Source organism: Rattus norvegicus, chromosome 10, assembly GCF_021556685.1.
Source record: "Rattus norvegicus strain SHRSP/BbbUtx chromosome 10, alternate assembly SHRSP_T2T, whole genome shotgun sequence".
NCBI lineage: Eukaryota > Metazoa > Chordata > Mammalia > Rodentia > Muridae > Rattus > Rattus norvegicus.
The window spans coordinates 58,289,522-58,310,450 of NC_141543.1; the positions used below are offsets into that span (position 1 = coordinate 58,289,522).

The 20,929-nt window shown below is 47.4% G+C and overlaps 2 protein-coding genes across 2 annotated transcripts in view; one reads left to right on the forward strand and one right to left on the reverse strand.

Annotated features, from left to right (window-relative positions):
* The first annotated feature begins 201 nt into the window (after positions 1-201).
* Positions 202-7,939, forward strand: Rcvrn (recoverin). The gene is given in 3 exon segments (NM_080901.2): positions 202-582; positions 4,671-4,782; positions 7,571-7,939. Coding segments are annotated over 3 exon segments (609 nt in total). The 3' UTR covers positions 7,687-7,939.
* A 6,292-nt stretch (positions 7,940-14,231) lies between these two features.
* Glp2r (glucagon-like peptide 2 receptor) overlaps positions 14,232-20,929 on the reverse strand; it is a 68,147-nt gene continuing 61,449 nt past the window's right edge. Inside the window, 2 exon segments of the mRNA NM_021848.2 lie at positions 14,232-14,558; positions 16,968-17,009. Of these exon segments, the coding sequence (NP_068620.1) occupies positions 14,232-14,558; positions 16,968-17,009 (369 nt within the window).

Genomic DNA, 20,929 nt, shown 5'->3' on the forward strand with positions numbered 1-20,929 from the left:
CCTTTCTTCTCAGCAGGCACAAGAGAGGTGAGTGCCTGCTCTTGGCTCTTTATTTTAATCTCAGGAGGGTTCTGTGCCCCTCCTCCCTCCAAGGACTGGGCAGAACTGGCTGCAAATCCCCCCTAATCCATCAGCACCTGGGTCTCCACCCCACAGCAGCACACAGCCTCCTTTGCCAGGCGACCACACTTGTCCCTCACCATGGGGAACAGCAAGAGCGGGGCCCTGTCCAAGGAGATCCTGGAGGAGTTGCAACTGAACACTAAGTTCACAGAGGAGGAGCTGAGCGCCTGGTACCAGTCCTTCCTGAAGGAGTGTCCTAGTGGCCGCATCACGCGGCAGGAGTTCGAAAGTATCTATTCCAAGTTCTTTCCGGACTCCGACCCTAAGGCCTACGCCCAGCACGTGTTCCGCAGCTTCGATGCCAACAGCGATGGTACGCTGGACTTCAAGGAGTATGTGATCGCTCTGCACATGACCACGGCGGGCAAGCCCACGCAGAAGCTCGAGTGGGCCTTCTCGCTCTACGACGTAGACGGCAATGGGACCATCAGCAAGAATGAAGTGTTGGAGATCGTCATGGTCAGTGTGTGTGTCTCTGTCCCTGCTGCCTGTGCGGGATGGGGAGGTGGCCACAGATGCTGTGTAGCCCAGTGGAGTAAGGGCTGGCTATGAGCTAGGAGAGGGGGTGGGGAGCCTCCAACATACTGACAGGAATAGAGGGCAGGCACCTCCCTACAGCGTCATCTGCTTCCCAAAGAACAATCTAGGTGTTTGCTAGTAAATGCCGTTTAAAATTTCCCTCTCTTCCTTCCTTCTTTCCTCCCTCATCCACCCCCACTCTCCATTCCTTCCTGCCTCCTTTGTTGCCTTCCTCCTTTCACCCTTCTTCCCTCCTTCCTTCCTCTCCCTTCTTTTCCTCCCTTCCCCCTTCTCCATATTTCTTCCTCCTTCCTCTCCCTTTCTCCCTTCCTCTCTTCCTCTCTTCCCTTCCTCTTTCTTCTCTCCCACATTTTCCCTTTTTTCATTAAAGTCTTCAATTTCTTTCAGCAACATGCATTCAGATTCCACAATAGTAAAACACATATGTTTCAATTAAAAAGCAGAGAGAGACCACAGTGGGGACACAGGATCCAGATTCCAGGCCTGATTGCTTTCACTTCCTAATCCTGGTATAGTGGTTCCCTAAGCACTCCCCAAGACTCTCATTACCACCCCAGACTTCACAGATGAATCTTCTGCTTCCTCTCCTCTCTCTCTACAGTAGTCCTGAGTATTTTTGGTGTCCCACAATAAGTTTTATTTTTAATCTAATAGATAAGTAGTCTGTGAAATTTCGAGATGATGCAAAAGGAATGTTGCAGGCTAAAACTAAAGTCAGTAACCAACGCACTTTCATTACACAACATATGCCTTTCCCGTATTTTAAGACAAATCTGGAACCCTACCATATTAACATGTGATTTTTCACATGGTTTTCCTATTACTCTTTTATCGTGAACATTTTCTATACCATCGCAAACTCTTCAGAAACCGTAGCTCAGGCTACCCGCAAGTTCTCAGCCTTCTTGCCCCTCTCTCCACCATAGCTGGGGTTACAGGTGTAAACCACCACAGCCAGGTTAAAAGTATGCCTAAGAGCCCCTAAAATTCTACTCTATGGAAATATCACAAGTCCACTCAAGGGTTCCCATAATTTTAGACATTAGAGAACTTCAATTTCCCCCACATTATGTCACTTACAATCACTGTCTTCCATTTCCTCCTGTCCCTGTCACTTGCTTTATTTTTCGAATTCCATTCCTGTTAGAAGGGACACTATTCTTCATATCTCGTCTAATTTTTGGTGCATTTGTAATCATGCCTTTACTTGCAGGATTCTTTCCCCCCTTATTAGGACAAACCACAAACATGAGAGCAAAGCCTGTAGCCGGGTGCAGAGTAGCTCATCCCTGGAATAGGGGCCAACAAGTGGTACTCTCAGTGTCTGCCAGGCCAAGCCTGCAGAGCAACCTCCTCTGGGTTGGTTTTGGGGCTGGTGAGTGGCATAGGATGAGGACCATTTAAAGCCACCTAAAGAGGGCTAGGTTGATGCTGTTCTGGAAAACAAAGAAGAAGGAAATGAGCAGGGAGAGGAGGTAGAGGGGAGAGATGAAGCTGAGCAAAGTGTCTGAGACCTTGCTAGTCGCCGAGTCGCAAGGTCATTGTGAGAGCATCAGTCTGGAAGTCAGAAACGATGAGTTCTTGTACCAGCTCTGACACCATGACCGTGGGAAATGCATATAACCTTCCTGGGTCCAGGGTGAGGCTTTGATGGTTTCTATGGCCTTTCCCAGAACCCTGAAGGCATGATTCTTTCCCACCCAACCACCAACCAGCCCTCTGTTGGAAGAGAGGTCGAACAGCCAGCCAGTTGCTGCCAGTATTTAGCCGTCATGCCTGGATCTGGTGCCAGTGGATCAGGAAAGAGGAATTCTGGGAGTCATCTGTACTTTAGTTCGTTTCATTTCTGGGGATGTGTGTGCTGTTTATACAGCTTCTGCCCTGGCTTACCAGGGTTAATGTCCTTCTTGTCCTAGCACCAGTGGGCAAGGGCACTTCTTACGGCTGTTGACCTTTGGAAGTCCATGCTAATTTCACAGATATTACTACCTTTTTGTAATGCCCTTGAGTCTCCAGGGAGGCAAGGCCCTGGACCAGAGACTGCAGCCTCTCAGGACCTTATGTCAATGTACTCACCTACATCCTGAGCCTGCTTAACATCCAAGGATCTACAGCCTTGAGTGTCCTTGTTGAGCTTGGCTGGACCTGGTGTTGGTGGCCAGTTGATTCCATGTTACCGAGTCAGTAGACTCCAAGAAGCCTGGTTATCAGAAGGCTAAGCAGGGGCCCCCTTGTCCACTTCTTTGATTTCACAGAGCAGGAGCATTTCCTTCTGGCTTTAATTCTTGATTGGAAAGAGAAGGGGCTAAAGGCAATCTGTGAGCCCAAAACTCAGCCTTTCTCTGGATTTCCCATGAGACAAAGGGTACCTCAGAGACTTTCCGTGTCCTGAACAGACTTCTGCAGGTCCTGTCCACACCTCTCTTTCCCCTCCCAGCAGTCTATGCTTTTCAGAATGAGATAAGCACATGTGGGTAGGACACAAGGATGTAGGTTCCAGAACCGAGCTGCCTGTGTGAGAATCTCTGCTGCATGGGTAACGTTAGATGTTTCTGGGTTGGTTTGGTTGTCTGTAAAATGGGACCAATAATTCCCATTCTGTGAAGCTGTCTTTTGAATTAGCCTTTAAAAAGTGCTTACAAAAACAATGGGGATCTTCAACAGACATATTAGCCTTTATGATCATAAGCCAGCCCTGCTGAAGAACGGAGAGAGCTCACAGACCTAGCCAATGCTGTTTGATTCTCTCAAGCCTGTGGGAGGCAGGGCCTGTGATAGTGGCCCCAAACTCCAAACTCAGAGCTGTGGTGGATTATTATTGGGAAATTTCTATTTCTTGAGGTTTTTTTTCCTAAACAAAATCGTTCTATCTACTCAGAAAATTCAAACTTTACATGAAAATGCAAATTTTCTTCCACAGTCTCTTTCCCTTATAAAGGTCTCAAAGGTGCTGATGATGCCAGGGCCATGCCCCCAGAAGTTTTGATTCAGTTGAACATTTGGGGCTCCAATAGGCATCTGGACTGTAACCTTCTTGCCTTAGAAGGCATCTGATCCTGCAGGCTGTTTGGGCCCCCAAAAAGAGAAAGAATAATGTGGCAGCCCAACAAATGACCAGGGCTTCCTTTTCTACACATCCATGCCAACATTTGCCTCTTGTCTTTGTGTCTGAGATGGGAGTGTTGGTGGTTTGTGTGCAGAAGATCAAGGCTGGGCTTCCTACAGGCCTGAGCTTTAGCACTGAGCCATATCCCCAGCCTCATCTGACAAGAGACACAGACAAGGCAAGCTTTTTCAAGAGCAGCTGTCCTAACAGATATGAGGGGAAAACTCACCTCGGTTTTGATTTACATTTCCCTAATGATTAATGAGGTTGATCACTTTTCAAATATCTGCTGGTCATTCCCTCTTTTTGGTTTTCCATTTTAATTTCTCTGTCCCATTACGTGTCAGTTTTCAATTCAGTTACTTATTGTTTTGATTGCTTTTGTGTGTGTCTGGCTTTGTTGTTTGTTTGTTTGTTTGTTTGAGACAGAATCTCACTGTGTAGTTCTGGCTGGCCTGGAACTCCCTGTGTAGACCAGGCTGTGTCTCTCATGCAAGCGCTAGGATTAAAGCAGTGCGTCACCACGCTCAGCATCATTTATCATTTTAGCATTGAGTTGTAGGTGTTCTTTAGATGTGTTAGATACTAATCCCTTATTAAATTAATCCTTATCATCCTTGTAATTTTTTTTCTCCCACCCCAAGGTTATCTTATTTTGTTGTCTCCTCTGCAGTGTAGAAGCTTCTTAAGTTTTAATATAATCCCAATAGCTCAAAAATCATTATCACAGCTGATGTCACGAGGCTTAGCTCCCTCTAGGAATTATATAGTGTGTGGCAGAAAATTGAGCCTTTAATCCATCGCTGGTAAATTTTTGTGTATTGTGTGAAACATGGATTTCTCAGGGCCACCAAGCCCTCACTGCTCCTTGTGACGAGGTCTTTCCCTTGGTCTGCTACAGGCTATTTTCAAAATGATCAAGCCTGAGGATGTGAAGAACCTCCCAGATGATGAAAACACCCCAGAGAAGCGGGCTGAGAAGATCTGGGCGTTCTTTGGAAAAAAAGATGATGGTGAGTTCCTCTGTCTTCGTTACCTCTGATTTTTACACCCCTTGCTGTTTCCTGGAGACCCCCGCAGGATTCCCTCGCCTGAGTCACAGGGTCCAGGCAGAACTGGGGGACACATCTTGTCACCACACTTTGTCCCAGCTACCTTCAAAGGTCGGGAGCAAGGGTTAGCCAGGTACATCACCCTCCAGATGATGTTGGTGAGAGGGGAATCAACATAACTCTGTTACAAAACTCACTCATTACCTAGGGTTTGGCAGGAAGAAGGAAAACATTGTTTCCCAGGTTGGAGGTAAACTAGTGATCCTCCTGCCTCAGCATCATGAGTATTAGTGTGTCAGTTTCAGAAGCTTTTAACTGGAATTTGAGGACCACTAATGCAAAGTCTGCAGGCTCAGTGTCCATGTGTACACAATGGCAACCTTAGGAGAATGCAGCCATTTCTCTCCTTGGGTTGCTTGCTCTCCAGATGCTCCCTGCACAGGGAGTACAAGAGAACATGGCACCTTACCCTGGAGAGACCTCACAACTATCTAGAAAACTATTTTCAATGACCCAAAAACCACACCCAGAAGGGGTTCGATTCCACTGCATTACTAAAAATTTACTGAGAGGACAGCCACCAAGGGAAACTGGGGAGGGATCAAGGACCGGGCCCAATCGGGGAATCAGGACAGGAATAGAGGACAGAGAGGAAGGACTGGTAAGAGAGTCCTAGGCTGTGACACTCTAAGACAGTGCTGGCAAAGTCCGTGGTTTCTCACTGGGCCTCTTGGCAATTCTGGTCCACTTTTGTGGCTGTTTGGAAGCAGTCTCTGGAACTTGGGAGAAAGATGACTCCCACAATGTGGCAATTGGAGCTGTTGGTCCATAACACACACACACACACACACACACACACACACACACACACACAGCCTCGACTGGAAGGACAGAGTATAAGAGTTGATTTCATACATACACAACACACACACATAACATATACACACATAGGTGGAAGACAAACAGACAGACACAGAAACAGACAGACTGACTTGGTTCCAGACAGGCCCTACAAAGTCATAGCCACACAGAGCTAGGATAATGAACTTGAGTGGAATGGACATAGCTCCACTGGGAGACAAGAGCTGGTAGACAGCCCTGAAGAGCTCTTACATTTTTCCCCGTGGAAACATGGAGCTTTATTGGTACCATGTTATGCAATTTTCTCTCTTTTTTTTTAAAGAGGTGTCTGCATGTGAATTATTTAAAACCTGAAGTGTCTTGGTAAATACAACACAGCATGGCTCGGGCACATCAGAGTGGCCAGAGCTAGCCCCTTGTGTGTCCTCTGAGGCACAAAACAAAGGTGGAGATAATCCATCCCTACTCCACAGTCAAACAATGATGTCAGAGGAAGACCCTGGGAAGGAGCTGGGTGAGGCAAGCAAATTCCATGAGGGAGGGCGGGATGCATAGTGGTACTCATCCTCAAGGGCCAGCTGTGTTCTCACATGCCCCTGAAGGTGAATAACTCCTTCCACATTTACCTAGGCACTCCCCTCACTCCCTCCTGCATCCAGCCCCATTGGCATTGTCCCCTGTCCCCTGAAGACTTGCTTTCATGGATGCTGGCTGTGTAAGATGCCTTCTTTAATCCCCTTCATTCCCTCTGGGTCTTTCCACATGTCAAGTTTTCTCTGATACTTTTGAAAATTGCTATTGTTAGAAGGCTGGCTGTTAGTCCTGCTGGAGTGAGGCTGGCAAGGCAGTTAGAACTTTGAATTCCAAATTTCACCACCCAAACTTAAGCACAGAAGTATCCTAGATCCCAACCCCAATGAAGACTAGGGATGTCAGAAGGCCGATGGAAATGGAATCAATTCTATGGCACTGCATCCACACTGTGGGCTGAGAATCATGAGGTGACCATGAACAAAGAAGCTGAAATGTCTTCCTGTAAGAACTGGAGTTTCCTGACAAACTTTGTCTCACTCTCTTTTCTGCTACACCCTTCTCTCTGCAATGTTTGTAACCCCAAGAACAGTAGAATGAAGCACAAAGAGGAAGGGTACAACAGCATTCACTGACTGGACTGCATGTGCAAGCACACACATGTGCATGTACGCACGTGCACACACACACACACACACACACACAAAACATGCATGCACGTGGCAATGCTGGAGGCAGAGGCTCTCTCGCTCTCTCTACCCTCATCCCAAATGAGGTAGAAGAGATTGAGAGATGAGAGACTGCAAGCAGAGGAAGCAGTCCAAGAGGACAGAGGCCGTGTCACCTGGTGTCATGATGTTGCCTGGTCACAAGGTTGCCTGGTACTGTGGGCACACAAGAGATTTTTCTGTAAGTCAGGCTACCCATGGCATGCCACTGTCTCCTGACCTCTCCTCAATCCCTTGAGGACAGGTCCTACAGCTGCACTGGTATTGTGGGCCTGCCTCTCAGTCTAGGCAAGAGATATGGGGTAATTACAAAAGCATATAAAAAGAAGTATTTATAATCATTGATGACAAGCAATGCCAGAGCCCTGCCCAAGCAGAAGGCATGGATTATACGAGTGTGTTCTGGGAGACCTCTATGATGCCAGTCTTTGGCCGTCTTTGAATGATTTGAGGGGTAATCAGGGGTCCTGAAGAAGGCGTAGTATCTGGAGGGGGGTAGTGTAGGTCCCTGGGAATGCTAAGTATTCATTATTTTTTAACAATTTTACTGGAGTGGAAGTTGGGTATTAGCTTTCATTTTGTAGCTTGAGACAGCCAGTCCTGACTGATGCTTCTCCTCCACTACACAGATAAACTTACAGAGGAGGAATTCATCGAGGGGACCCTGGCCAATAAGGAAATTCTGCGACTGATCCAGTTTGAACCTCAAAAAGTGAAGGAGAGGATAAAGGAAAAGAAACAGTGATGGGAACCACTGGGCTATTCCCCCACCCCACCCCTACACAAACAACTGCTGTGTGAACATGCACACATCAGGCATACCCTGAGTCTGGAGAGGTGGGGAAACCAAACCTCTCCCTGCCAACTGACGGTCCTTAGCAGGACACAATTCCTGCTTCCTTTTGTCTTCTGTGTCCCCCCACCCTTCGCACGCTACCTGTCTCCTTCCCCTGCCCAGGTAGCCCTGTGATAATCCCAAGCTTAGGGCATAGGAGTCCTAGATGTCAACCCTGCTTAAGCTCCTTTGGGGATTGCTGGGTAAGCAGGTTCCAATAAATGCAAAAGGAGTTTGTTGTGGGTAGAACTCTAAGCCAGAGTTGGGGTGTTAAAGGGGATGCTTTTTGGCCCTGAGTCGAGCTCTCCTGGGAGCTAAAGGTCCAGAGGGCAGGTGATGGATCTTGCTTCTTTTGGATTGCTTTTTCAAGGGAAAGTCTCACTGAGGAGCCTAAGCTAATCTTGAACTCAGGAAAACCTACCTGCTTAAGTCTTCCTTGAACTAGCAATTGGAGCGTGAGCCTCTCCACCAGGCTGATGGAGTTTGATACTAGGACCAAGGTTACCATGGTGACATGCAGAGTACTGAGGGAATATTTAATACAAGAGGGGCTGGCTCATCAGAAATGGCCAGAGCAGATATTTTCAATGAAGTGAGACATCCAGACCCACCAGCAGCAGACTGTAGCAGGAGATGGGTGGAAGGGGACAAGCTTGCATTTCAGACAGTGACTGACACAGCCCTGGAAACAGGAAGGGGCGTCTCTGTTTAGAGAACTGTGATCCTGAAATGTCCCACCTTTGCCACTGTTAGAGAAGGTCTGTTTTTATGAGCAAGCTTCTAGCAAGGTGGATATGATCCATGGGCAAGACTGGGGGACAAGGAGGTGACAGTGGTGGCTAGGGTTCAGGAGTGACAGGAATGAAAGGACATCTGCATGGGGTAGGATCTTATGACTGACACCACATGAGAAAAGAGAGGAACAAGAATGCCAGTGGGTGTGTGGCTGGCTACATAGAGCACCAGCTACAGAGATGAGACCCCGAGGTGGCATTGATTTCAGGGGATTAACAGGAGCCCTGCCTGTTTGAAGGAGCAGTGAAGAATGAACCAAGAAGCCTCCAAAGCCCTCATAGTGAAGAGAAGAAAATGGAAGCCATAAAGTCACAGAAGCAGCTTGCCCAAGGTCAGCCAGTTGATAAGCATAGGCTGGGCCAGTGACATGTACCAGTACACATGGCTTTCTTGTAGTGCCAGGGCTGGGAACAACTAAGAATGCCTCGAGTGACTTCTCTAAGACCACAGACACATTGTATAGAAACCCTACTGATTTCCCAACTTCAAGTTCCAAGATGAGGTCAGGGAATACATATGGATACTCTGACCCACCCCCAACCTCTACACAACTGGGGACTGGAGTGTCTCCCTTTGCTGGTGCTTGGGGTGATCCTTTCCCTTCTCCCATGATTTATCCAAAGTGCTGTCCCAACCACCATCCCAGAGACACTGCTCTTGTGAGAAAGAGAACAAGACAACAAGTACTTAGATGCTCCCTGTGAGTCGGGTGTGGTGTGGGGCTCTCTGTAAGCATTATTTTAGGGACTGATGTATTACTATGGCTGCAGTGTAGGTGAGAACACTGAGGCCAGGGAATGAGAATAGGACTTAGGAGCTGTATACTAGAGCCTCTCTGATGATGCCAGGGTGCTCCCAGAAGTTTTGGTCCTAGAGATGACAGCATCATGAATCCTGGGATTGTCCACCATCTGTAGTAAAATAGAGGCCCAACACACAGCACCACTGCTGAAGCAGTTTAGGGATAAGGGAGTTATTGGGCATAAATACCTGTTTACAGTGTTTCTCTAGTGTAGAGGTAGTGGGCCGCCTCTACAGAGTGCAGAGAGGGAAAGGGGGCAGTTAGTTTGGCCCACGGTGATTTAGCAATTCTCTCCAGGCCTCTTTTCATCCCTTCCTTGATTAAGAGGTGGAGTATGAGATTGGGAGCTTCTTATTTCTATCTGAGGTCTGGATATCACTGTCACTTGAGTCTAAAAGAACATGCCGCCTAATCATAAAATCTTCATGTCTCCCACAGATTCACCAATAAGTCCCTTAGTGTCTGGTGCCATTGCTTCCCCCAAGGTACCAGATTTCCCACTACAGATGTGCTGCAAAGTCTTCCGTAGGAGAGTCTGTTAGAATAACTGCATGGCAGACATTTATCATGAGAAGCAGCTATAGATTGGTCTATAACTCTGCTTCCCTCATCGGGTTTAAACATCATCCATGGATCCAGAGGGCGATGGCCCATTTTTGGCTCCTGTGAATAATGCTTCCATAGATGGAATTGGTGTCTAGGTTCTTGCTTCCAGACCTGGGGTATTCGTTCAGAATATCTGCAATTAGATCCAGCTTTGCCTGGATTCCTGCTTCCAGACATTGGCTATTTAATCAAAATATCTACAATCAGACCCAGCCATGCCTGGATTTTCTGCTTCTAAGCACTGGATTCATGAATATATGGACTCAGATTCAGCCATTGTTCTGTTTAAAAGGTTTCCATACAGGAAGTGGTCGCACATGGCCATACTCACAGCCCTCAGGGGGTTGAGGAAGAAGGATTGCAAGTTCAGGGCCACAATGACTACCTACTGAGTTTCAGGTCAGCCTTGGCTACATAGTAAAACTGTCCTTAAAAAATTAAATTTGGGAGTATTGGGCAAGGGTTCGGGATGGAGGTCAGAAGTTCAGCATTTGCTTAGCGTATATAAGGCCCAGTTTCATCACCCAGTCCCAGAAGGACCGTGAGCAGCAGCCTAGACCTGTGGGGCAACAAGCACACCGAGTGATTCAAGGGCTAGCTTGGAAAAATGACATCTGACCTCTGCTTCTGGCCTGTTCAAAAAGGACCACATACCTTCTTCCCACATCTGTTCAGAAACAGTGCAAGAGATTCCCCAGCCAGGTGGGAGACTTCCAGCTCAATGAGAAACAAGGAATGGACATCATGAAACCAACTTAAATAAAATTGTTTTAATCAGAAGCACCACAAGGGCAGGCATTGTGGGTAGATGACCCCATTTGCAGGAGGAGGTAGAAGGAAGCCATTTACAAATGTGTTAGTTAGGAAAATCTTGCCTTATTCCTGGTAAGATCTCAGATCTCTAGGCAACATCTGGTGCTCCCCAGAGGCACTCTAACCCTCTCTCATCCAATGTGTCTGAAGCCACTTTTCTACACCAGCCCTGGGCTAGGCACATGCCAGGAAAGCAAGGTGTCCCCATCATTCTTAGAGCTTCCTGCCCAATGATAGGGCAAAGAGATTTGCAAAAAAAGGGGGGTGGGGAAGTATATGTATTTTAATATAAATTCTCGAAATCTAGATACCCAAAACCCTTGCTTCATTATGCATTTGCTGGATGTCTTTGCTTCTGTTCCTGCCCAGCTGGGGATAGCATAAAAATGTAAAGAGACTCCAAAAAGCTCCATAGTCAGGATAAATAATATTTTAATGAATAATATTTTCATGCAATCATCCAACACCAAAATCATTGATAAAATACAATCAGCATTGCAGACAAGGTCATGGGTAGAACACGTTGGCATTCTGGGGCTTCATCTACTGCACACCCATCCTTGCCCTGGTGCCAACATCCTATACTTAGAGGTGGCCTGTGGACTACAGTTGCTTTTTTTTAAATATTGCATTAAGTTACAAGGTATCTTATCACTGAGATTATCGAGGTGACTTACCACCTTCAGTGGCTCACCCTTGCCCTGACAACTGAGCACCTTCAGTGGCTCACCCTTGTCCAGGACTTGCCTTCAAGTCTCCTCATGAAGACAACAGCCAGGTAAGACACAACGTACAATCAGACTCAAATTCCAGATGAAGTTTATCATAAATAAACTTACATAAGGAGATTGTCCATGCATATTGCCTGAAGCCCACATATAATGGAATGCCTTAGGTTTCATTTGCTGAACCTGGCAGCCCTGCTTGAGAAGTATCAAGGTAGTATTTCTGACCATAGCAACTCACCCAACCATGGACACATACCCCCCCCAAGCAACACACCCAACCATGAACACATACTTCACCCAGACAACATACCCAACCATAGACACATACACCTTGCCCACTAAAAAAAAAAAAAGCCTTGCCATCTACGCGATGTTTCCACAAACATTTCCTCCTTCAGTCACCTTGCAACCTCTTGTCTTGTGATTTATGTAACTGAGCCTGGCCTTGGCTGGTGGCTCCTCCTCAGTCTCTGTAGGTCAGATCAAATCCAGCTTATTTCCCAATGGCATGAAGGCCCAATGAGCCTGACAACTATAGAGCTCTGGGCTTCTCATGCCACCCTCAGCAAGTCCACACTCAGACAGGGTCTTATTCTCTCACCTGGGCCCTCAGTACCAATGTAGGATGAGAAACAGATTAGCCTCCCAGAGCAGGAACTCTGGCTATCAAAGCATCAATGGTGAACCAAGTATGGAAAGGGAGTCCTAACCCTAGAAATGTAAAACAAGTGGACTGGTCGAAGCTGGGTTCAAAAGGGCAGGTAGAACCAGGGTGAAGAGGACAGGACCAACGACAGCATTCCAAAGGCTCCCAAAGAAAAGACAGTGTGGTGGTGGATCTTCACTCTCCGCTTGCCTGGATTTTGAGTCACCTAGGAGACACACCTTTCACTGTGCCTTAGGACATTCCAGGAAAGCTTATCTAAGGAGAGAAGACCACCCAGAACATGGGCAGCACCATCCCACCAGCTGGGGATGAGCAGAGGAGAGCAGAGCACCAGACTCTATCTGCTGCCTGACTTCCTGGCTTGCCCAGGTTTGCCACCAGCCTAATATACAACCCGGCTGCCAGACCACAGCTTCTGAGCCCGAGGAAAACCTACCAGAAGATTCTGTCTCAATGACGCTGCTCTCTTATTAAGTGGATTCACCAAACCCAGCTGACTAGAAACTACAGACTCAATTCAAAAAAGGTCAAAAAAGGTCAAAAAAAACCCAGAGGGTCTTTATTTCCCTCTGAAAATCCACAAGCCAGGCCTCCATTGACCGTGTTTCCCTCAACACTCTAAATGTCCAGCTCTCACAGTAAAACCCACTAAGCTTTGAGCACTCGGTGGCTTTTCCAGACTGAGGTTCCAAACACGTCTACTGTCTTCCCCAAAACTGTACGGTCAGGCTTGTCACAGCAGTACCCCACTCTCCAGTACCAATTGCTGTCCTAGTCTGCTTCATTTTGCCATGATAAACATCACCACTGAAAAACAAGCTGGGAAGGAAAGGGTTAATCTGGTTTACACTTTCACGTCACGTTCCAATTATTGAGTAAAGCCAGAGTGTGAACTCCAAGAGCAGGAGCTATGGAGGAATGCTTCTCACTGGCTTGTTCATCGTGACTCAATCTGCTTTCTTATACAACCCAGGACTACCTGCTAGGGAATGGTGTCCCCCACAGTGGGCTGGACTCTTCCACATTAATCATTAATAAAGAAAATGGTCCTACCGACCAGCCTACAGGACAACATGATGGAAGAAAGTCTTCAGTTGGAGTCCCTCCTCTCAGAGATGTTTAGGTTCGTGTAAAGTTGACAAAAACCAACCAGCTCATGCCCACAACAGTAACAGCCACCTCATGAACCACCTCATGATCCTACAGCCACACTAGGACCCCTCTCACCACCGTACCTTCCCCACCTTGATGGACTGTACTCTCAAACTGTGAGCCCATGTAGCAGTTCCTCGCTTAAATTGGTCCTGGTCAGGTATTTGGACACAGCAATGAGGACAGAAACTAACACATGCAGTATTGTGACATTCAAACTTCTGTCAACACCAAACAGAACTGAGATGTAGAAAGGGAGGTGAGACTTGACAGGAAAGGAAGAGAAGCAAGGAGGAGAGGAGTCTGGGGGACAACATGGGGTCACATCCTGCCCAAGGAGAGTGGTATGTCCCAGGTGAGCGGCCATTGCAGAATAGCTGCTCCTGCCATCCTGCCTAGGTTTCGCCAAAGGTGAGGAGTTTCCTTGAATGCTTGTCCAACACTTGCAATTCTCGGCTCTCATCTCAGACTTGCTCTCTCAGAATATTGGCTATAATTCCCTAGAACTGGATACTTCAAAGTTTCCTGTGGGGTTCCAGTGCACCCGACTCCCATCCCTGGAAGGAGGCCATGCACCATGAACGGGAAGGAGATCCTAACCGGACTCTATTTAATAAATGACTTTTCTTCATGGTGGGCTCCACTCACTTGAATTTAGGGCAAGACCCCCCCCCAAACCAACGGACATTCTGGAAAACATGTGTGATGGGGGAGGGGTAGTAGGGTGACAAGGGCAAGAGGGACTGAGACTCGTTGGTACAGAGCTTGGTCACCCAGGAGAGACTTCACATCAAAATGGGGATAGTACATAGGAAGAGGAGGACCCTGGGCTCGGCAACATCCTTCCTAGGGTTGGGTCCTCAGTGGCCAAGCTGCGGTGATGGACCCTGCCTTAGATCTCACTCTCTTCCAGAATCTCCTCCATCGTATTGGCCAGGGTGAAGTCTCCCTCACTGCTCTCAGACAGGCTGCTTCCCCGGGGCCAAGCTCCACGGCCCCTGTGAGGCTGTACCCCAACGTCTCCCAGGGTCTCAGAGGCCAGGTGTGAGCTGCATGTGGAGAACCGCAGCTTCTGGAGTGTCTCAGAGCCATCTCCCTCCGACAGCTTCTTGGAACACTTCCCCAGGAACCGGAAATTCTTCCCCAGGACACAGGTTCTGCAGCCCCAGTGGCGGGCTAATAAGAAGCGGCCCCATGACTTTCGCAGCTCTGCCTTCACCTGCCAGGTGAGACAAAGGTGGGGTCACCATCTTGGAGTCATTGCTCACGTATCCATCTAGCAGGCGTTTATTGAGCAGCTACTGGGGGGGGCATCTTGGAGAAGTTTACCCCTTAGATGGTAGAGCAGAGCAAAGACAAGCAAAACACAGAGCCTGACAGACGCTGAAGCTACTTGGAGACAGAAGCAGTATAGCAGCGTGGTAAAAGCTGCTGAATGAGGAGGCCATGCACAATCTAGGCCTAAGTTCCTGTGCTGAAAATCAAAATGGAGTCACCCATACCAAGGTTCCAGTTACCAGCCAAATTTCCCAGAGAGGCCAGTTTCAGCGTATACAGTAATGAAAGTCCCTCTACCTTAACCCTTCTACAAAAAGGTCACCCGGAGTAATCTCGTGTTCATTTGACACTTCTCTGCATAAATCCGTGTGCCTGTCTGTGCTGGATAATTTCATGTGAACTCGACACAAGCTAAAGTTATCTGGGAGGCGAGAACCCCAATTAAGAAAATGCCTCCATAAGATCAAGCTGGAGGTAAGCCTGAAGGGCATTTTCTTAAGTCATGATTGAAGAAGGAGGGCCTAGGCCATACTAGGTGGGGCTACCCCTGGACTGTGATCCTGGATGCTGTAAGAAAGCAGTCTGAGCAGGCCATGTGAAGCAAGCCAGCGAGCAGCAAGCTTCAGGGCCGCTGCAGCAGCGCCTGCCTCCAGCCCTGCCCTGTTTAAGTTTCTGTCCTGACTGCCTTTGATGGTGTGGAAATGTAAGATAAATAAAGCCTTTCCGCCCCAACTTGCTTTTTATCACAGTTCGTTGCAGCAGTAGAAACCCTAATCAGGACACTGTCTTACAAAAGAAAAAAATCACTTGGAAGCAATTTCTTTTCTTCTTAATTTCTATTTCCTCCTTCATTTTCTATGCATAAAAACAACCCCCTCCTCTGCTTAGTGGATTCTTATTGCCTAGAGTGGAACATTGCTTAGCCCTAGATTTAAAGCCAGTTTAAAATCTTCCACCACAGGGTTGGGGATTTAGCTCAGTGGTAGAGCGCTTGCCTAGCAAGTGGAAGGCCCTGGGTTCGGTCCCCAGCTCCGAAAAGAAGAAAAAAGAAAAAAACCTTCCACCACCGTTTTCCCTTCTGCCTTTTGATGGGAGCCTGGAAGCTTGAGATACAGGCTTCAGGAGGGGCCTTTGCATAGTGGTGTTTTGGCTGAAACCTGCCTGGCAGGCAAGGAGCTCCCATGTGAGACACAGAAACAGCAGTGAGCCAAGCAAAAGTTAGGTTTGATGCTGACAGGGTTGTGTTCTACTGGAGGAGACAGCCCCCACCACCGGAGTGGAGGATGAAGAGGAGGAAAGGGTGCTGGGAAACCACTGACTCCTGAAGACATCATCCTGGTTCCTGCCCCTGGCCCCTTTACACCTTTCCCCGGGTGCTATACTTTGGATAAGGCTCTTGCACGGGAGGCTTTAGTCTCAGCCCTTAGCCCCATTGGGAGGTGGTAGGATCTTTAAGGCATGAGGCCTAACGGAAGGAAGTTATGTTATTGGGGAGGAGCTATTCCTGCAGAGGGTATTGGAATATGAGTTCGCTCTCTCCCTCCCCCCAACTCTCTCTCTTTCTTTCCTTCCTTTCTTTCATCCTTCTATCTTTCCTTCTGTCCTTCTTTCCTTCCTTCCATCCTTCTAGCCTTCCTTCCATCCGTCCTTCATTTCATCCTTTCTTCTGTCCATCATTCCTTCCCTTCTCCCTTCCTTCCCCCTCTCATTCACTTCACTACTCGTTCCCACCGCTATAAATTGACTCACCATAGGACTAAAGGCAAGATGGCCAGGCAACCAACCATTGACCGAAACCTCTGAACCCATGAGGCAAATAAGCCTCTCCGTCTTTGTAAGTTGATTATCTCTAGTGTTTGTTACAGTAGCAGAAAACTAAATAGCACACAGAGCAAACAGAATGCAATAAATGTTAAATTAAAAAATAATAAAAACGTAGCTCCCGGTGTTTGGTGTTTGCGTGTGCTGAGCATGCCCAGAGCATGTTAGTCACATTTTGCAGATGAGAAAATTGAAGCTAAATGACTAAACCACAGAGCTTCTAAGCAGTCAGTCAATGTTTAGGCTGCAGACTTTTAGACCCTAAAGTCCATGCTCGCCTCTTCTGTCCCATTTGAATCCTACCATGTCTCCGACAGACCATGGGCTGGGTTCTGAGATTCTCACTCCATTCCTAACATTGTTTTCCATGCATTCAATCTGCCTCCTGTTCTCTCTAACGGATGCTTACAACAAAATTTTGTCCCATTACATGCCAAAGACAGTCATCCAATCACACAAATACCCATAGGGTGCATAGAATGGCAGCCTCTGCCTCACCAGCCCCTAAACAGCAACACAGAAAACATACCTCTCCATTGGCAAAGCCATACTGCAAGGCCACCAGAAATCCCTGGAACAAAAGGAAAATATAATGTGAACTCCTACTTAGAGGAGGATGTGTCTGAGGATCCCTGAGAAGAGGTATAAATGTGGTGTGGTGCTTACACAGAATGGAGTCAGTCATGCTGGTATGTGTCTCTTCTTATCTTGACACACACTTTCCACATAGGTGGCCTCTTGGATGCTGGTGGGTACACTTAAGTCCATGATAACTGTCCTCCCAAGACCCTGTGTCATTCATTTAATGGGACAAATACAGGGAAGGCCATAGTCCCATTTTTACTTTTCTATGGTGGTCATTGACTAATTCATTTTCTCCTCCTCTTTTCTTCGGTATAGGGTTTTACTATGTAGTCCTGGCTAGTCTTGACCTCATAGGGATCTGGCTGCCTCTGCCTCTGCCTCTCTGCCTCTCTCTGCCTGGCTCTCTCTGCCTGGCTCTCTCTGCCTCTCTCTGCCTCTCTCTGCCTCTCTCTGCCTCTCTTCGCCTCTGCCTCTGCTTCTGCCTCTGCTTCTGCCTCTGCCTCTGCCTCTGCCTCTGCCTCTGCCTCTGCCTCTGCCTCTGCCTCTGCCTCTGCCTCTGCCTCTGCCTCTGCCTCTGCCTCTGCCTCTGCCTCTGCCTCTGCCTCTGCCTCTGCCTCTGCCTCTGCCTCTGCCTCTGCCTCTGCCTCAAGTGCTGCTACCTTGTATTCTTTCCCTACCTTACTCCCTGAGCCTCTGGCATAGCTGTCAATCATGAGGTCCTCGTGTTTTAGGATGATCATCACTGTCATAATTGTCCCAAATAGGCTCTGTGACATGGGCAAGGCCAATCAGAGCTCTTTCCACTAGAAAAAGAGATTGTGCTCTCCCGCTTTGTGTCTGCCTAAATAATTATAATTCTGGACGTGTAAACTCAGGGATAGTGCTGGCATCTTCTCACGATCCAGAGAGAAAGGCCTCCTGGGCAGAAAGCCAACCGCTGAGACTAGTGATGCTGAGAGACAAATGGCCTGTGGATTATTTGTGGACTGGCATCCAGTTATGACTGGTCTGAAATTTTCATTTATGCAACTTAATAAACATCCTTTGCTCTTGTCTAACTATTTTTTTTGAAATGAAAGATTATTTCCCACCATTGGTTTCTCATCTCACTTAGCACAAAATAAACTCTCCTAAGAGTGGACAATCTGAAATGATCTGGGCTCTGGGCCTCTGTGGTGCTGACTGCGTCTCATGCCCCATTTTCTCTGAGTCACTGTATCCCAGCCACCTTGGTGACGCTAAGCCAGAATGTCCACTGAGAGACTGCTAGACCCTCAGCCACAGGATACTCATATGACAAGAAATCCTTATTGCTTTGGTCACCAAATTACACACAGCAGTGACTTAACATATAGATGTGGGATGCTGGGGCTTGCGTGGCTGGTGACTCTGTTCTGTGAACTCTGACTGTATAGTTGTAGATCACACCTTCAAATCATTACTTTTTAAAACACTTTAAAAGAGGGGTGTGTGTGTGTGTGTGTGTGTGTGTGTGTGTGTGTGTGTGTGTGTGTGTGTGTGTGTGTTCGAGCATGTGGTCAGGTACCTGCAGAGCCTAGAAGAGGGTGTTGGATCTCCTAGAGGTGGAGTTACAGGCTGTTCTTAGCAACACGATGTGGATGTTGGGAACCAAACTCAGGTCCTTTCAAAGGCAGCTGACAGTCTTAACTACTGAGCTGTTCTTTGAAAATGAGGCCCACAACCTCAGAAATCTCCTGATATCACAGTAAAACATAGTCACAGTCATAGAAACAAAATGTCCTCTTCATGTAAAATGGTTATTTACCAGTTAATATTCAAACAGTCTTGCAGAATATGCCCCAGGCAAAGGTGCTTATGGTCAGAATCCCCACCCATGTTCAGATTCATTTAGCTTGAAGGCAGTGGGCCTCAGTTCACTGTGCAGAGCGTTGCTCAAGGGGCCTAACTTTCCCAGAGAGGGTGAGCCAGGCAGAAGCTGCACTTCTTTCAATGACCTAGCCCCAGAAATCATACGCCATTGTCCTATAAAACCTGACACCTGGGTAGACGCCGTTCAGCATGTTTAGACAGGGGCCTAGACAAGGGTGTGGGGTGCCACCCAGCCTTACCACAGCTCATTTATTCCTTCAGCCCATCCACACCATCTGTTTCCTGAGATGTTCTCTCCACAAATTTCTACCTAATTCGGCTTCTTAAAATTCAGATATCAGCTCAAAAATCACCACAAAGAGGTCATTCCAGGCTATCCAACTTTAAGCACTGGAGTTACATTGTCTTTTATCAGCCCTTCTCTGTAATACACCGAGAGCAGCATCCACATCTAGACTTCACTACCAGGTCCTCAGTACCTAAAAACATGTGGCACATAGTAGAAATGCATTATGTATTTATTGAATGGATGAATGGATGAATGAAGAGTTGGGCTTCTGTCATAAGGGTTTTGTCACATACAATGTTAAGCTACTTCTAAAGTGTGATAGCATGTCTTATACTCTATTCTTTTCATAACTACTTAGAACACATGTCTTGGCTTTCCCTGACTGATGTAAAGATCTATGGAGTATGCACTGTGTATTTGACATATTGGAACAGATATGTGTGGGCCCTGAACATTTGACAGTTTAAAGGAATATTCTTAAAATGCCAGGCCCCACAAGAAGGGCACATCTTTAACTAAAGGGTCACAATGAAAGGCTGACTCTTTCTATATTCTATCTGTCTGTCTGTCTGATTGTCTGCCTGTCCATCCATCTGTCTGTCTGTCTTTATCTGTTTAAGATGTGGTCTCACAATGTAGCTCAGGTGATCCAAAACTCCTACCTCCGAATTTCACATCACGAGATTACAGACATGCATGCACCCCTATGCCCGGCATCCCTGTATCTTTTGATGGACGTTAATGGAATGCAATCCTGGGAGGAAGTTGTCTCTGGTCTTCTTCATATTCACCTTTGCCAACGTCCCTTCTGAGTAATGCCAGGATCCTGCCAGCTCAGATTCTGCCAAAAATGTGGGCTTTCCCTTTCTTCTTGCACCTGGAGAGTCTGTAGCTTTGCTGCTGGATGGAGGCTTGCAGATACAGCGTATCCTTTTCACACGTACAATGGAGTCAGAGGGTCATAGCTTGTTGTGGGGTCACAGGAACAGTAATAATCACCTCTGAACATGTGCTAAGAGAAGAGCTGGCTCTTTGGTGCACCAGAATCCTCACCGAGCTAGCTAAAATAGGATTCACATGACAGATGTGTCTTCCTGCAGTCTAGCTCCTGCTCCAGATAAAGTAAATGTGAAGAGAGCAGGTCCCACAGAACACATGGCTCTCCCATGTCCCCAACATGTGGCAGTCTCTCCAAAGACCTGATGAAAACAGGAGGCTGACAAAGCTGTCTACGGAGTAAACCTTTAAAGAGCGAAGGGGACTCCAAGGCAGCAAAGGAGGAGGAGGAAAGCTGTTGGGACTAACGATTCCTTTCATAAAGTCACCAAGATGACCAAGAAGGCACCAAACATGCCTCTCCACATCTGCCCTCCCCCCTACTCATCTCTGTTTGGTGAGATATGGGAGCCCCTGTCTACAACCAAGCACTTTCTGCTACCATTCTGCTTCAGAAAATGGTGCCACACTTCTGTGAATCCTCACGTTCCTCAGTAGCACAACCAGGTGAGCAGAGCTTCTGTTGCTGGTTAGATTGAGCCACAGTGGCAGCCCTTCTCCAAAGAGAGCCCCAGTGTTTCTCCTTAATAGGCTAAAGCTGCTCCTCCCATTAAAGCCTGAATCTCATTTTCCCTTCTCTTGAGTCCAAGGTGACCCTGTGACTGTCTATCCACATAACATGGCAAGGTATCACTCTAGGTAGGTATTTACTTTTGAGCTTCTGCCTTTGGAAGATGGAGATTCCCACTTGCTCCCTCTTGGAACTTTGG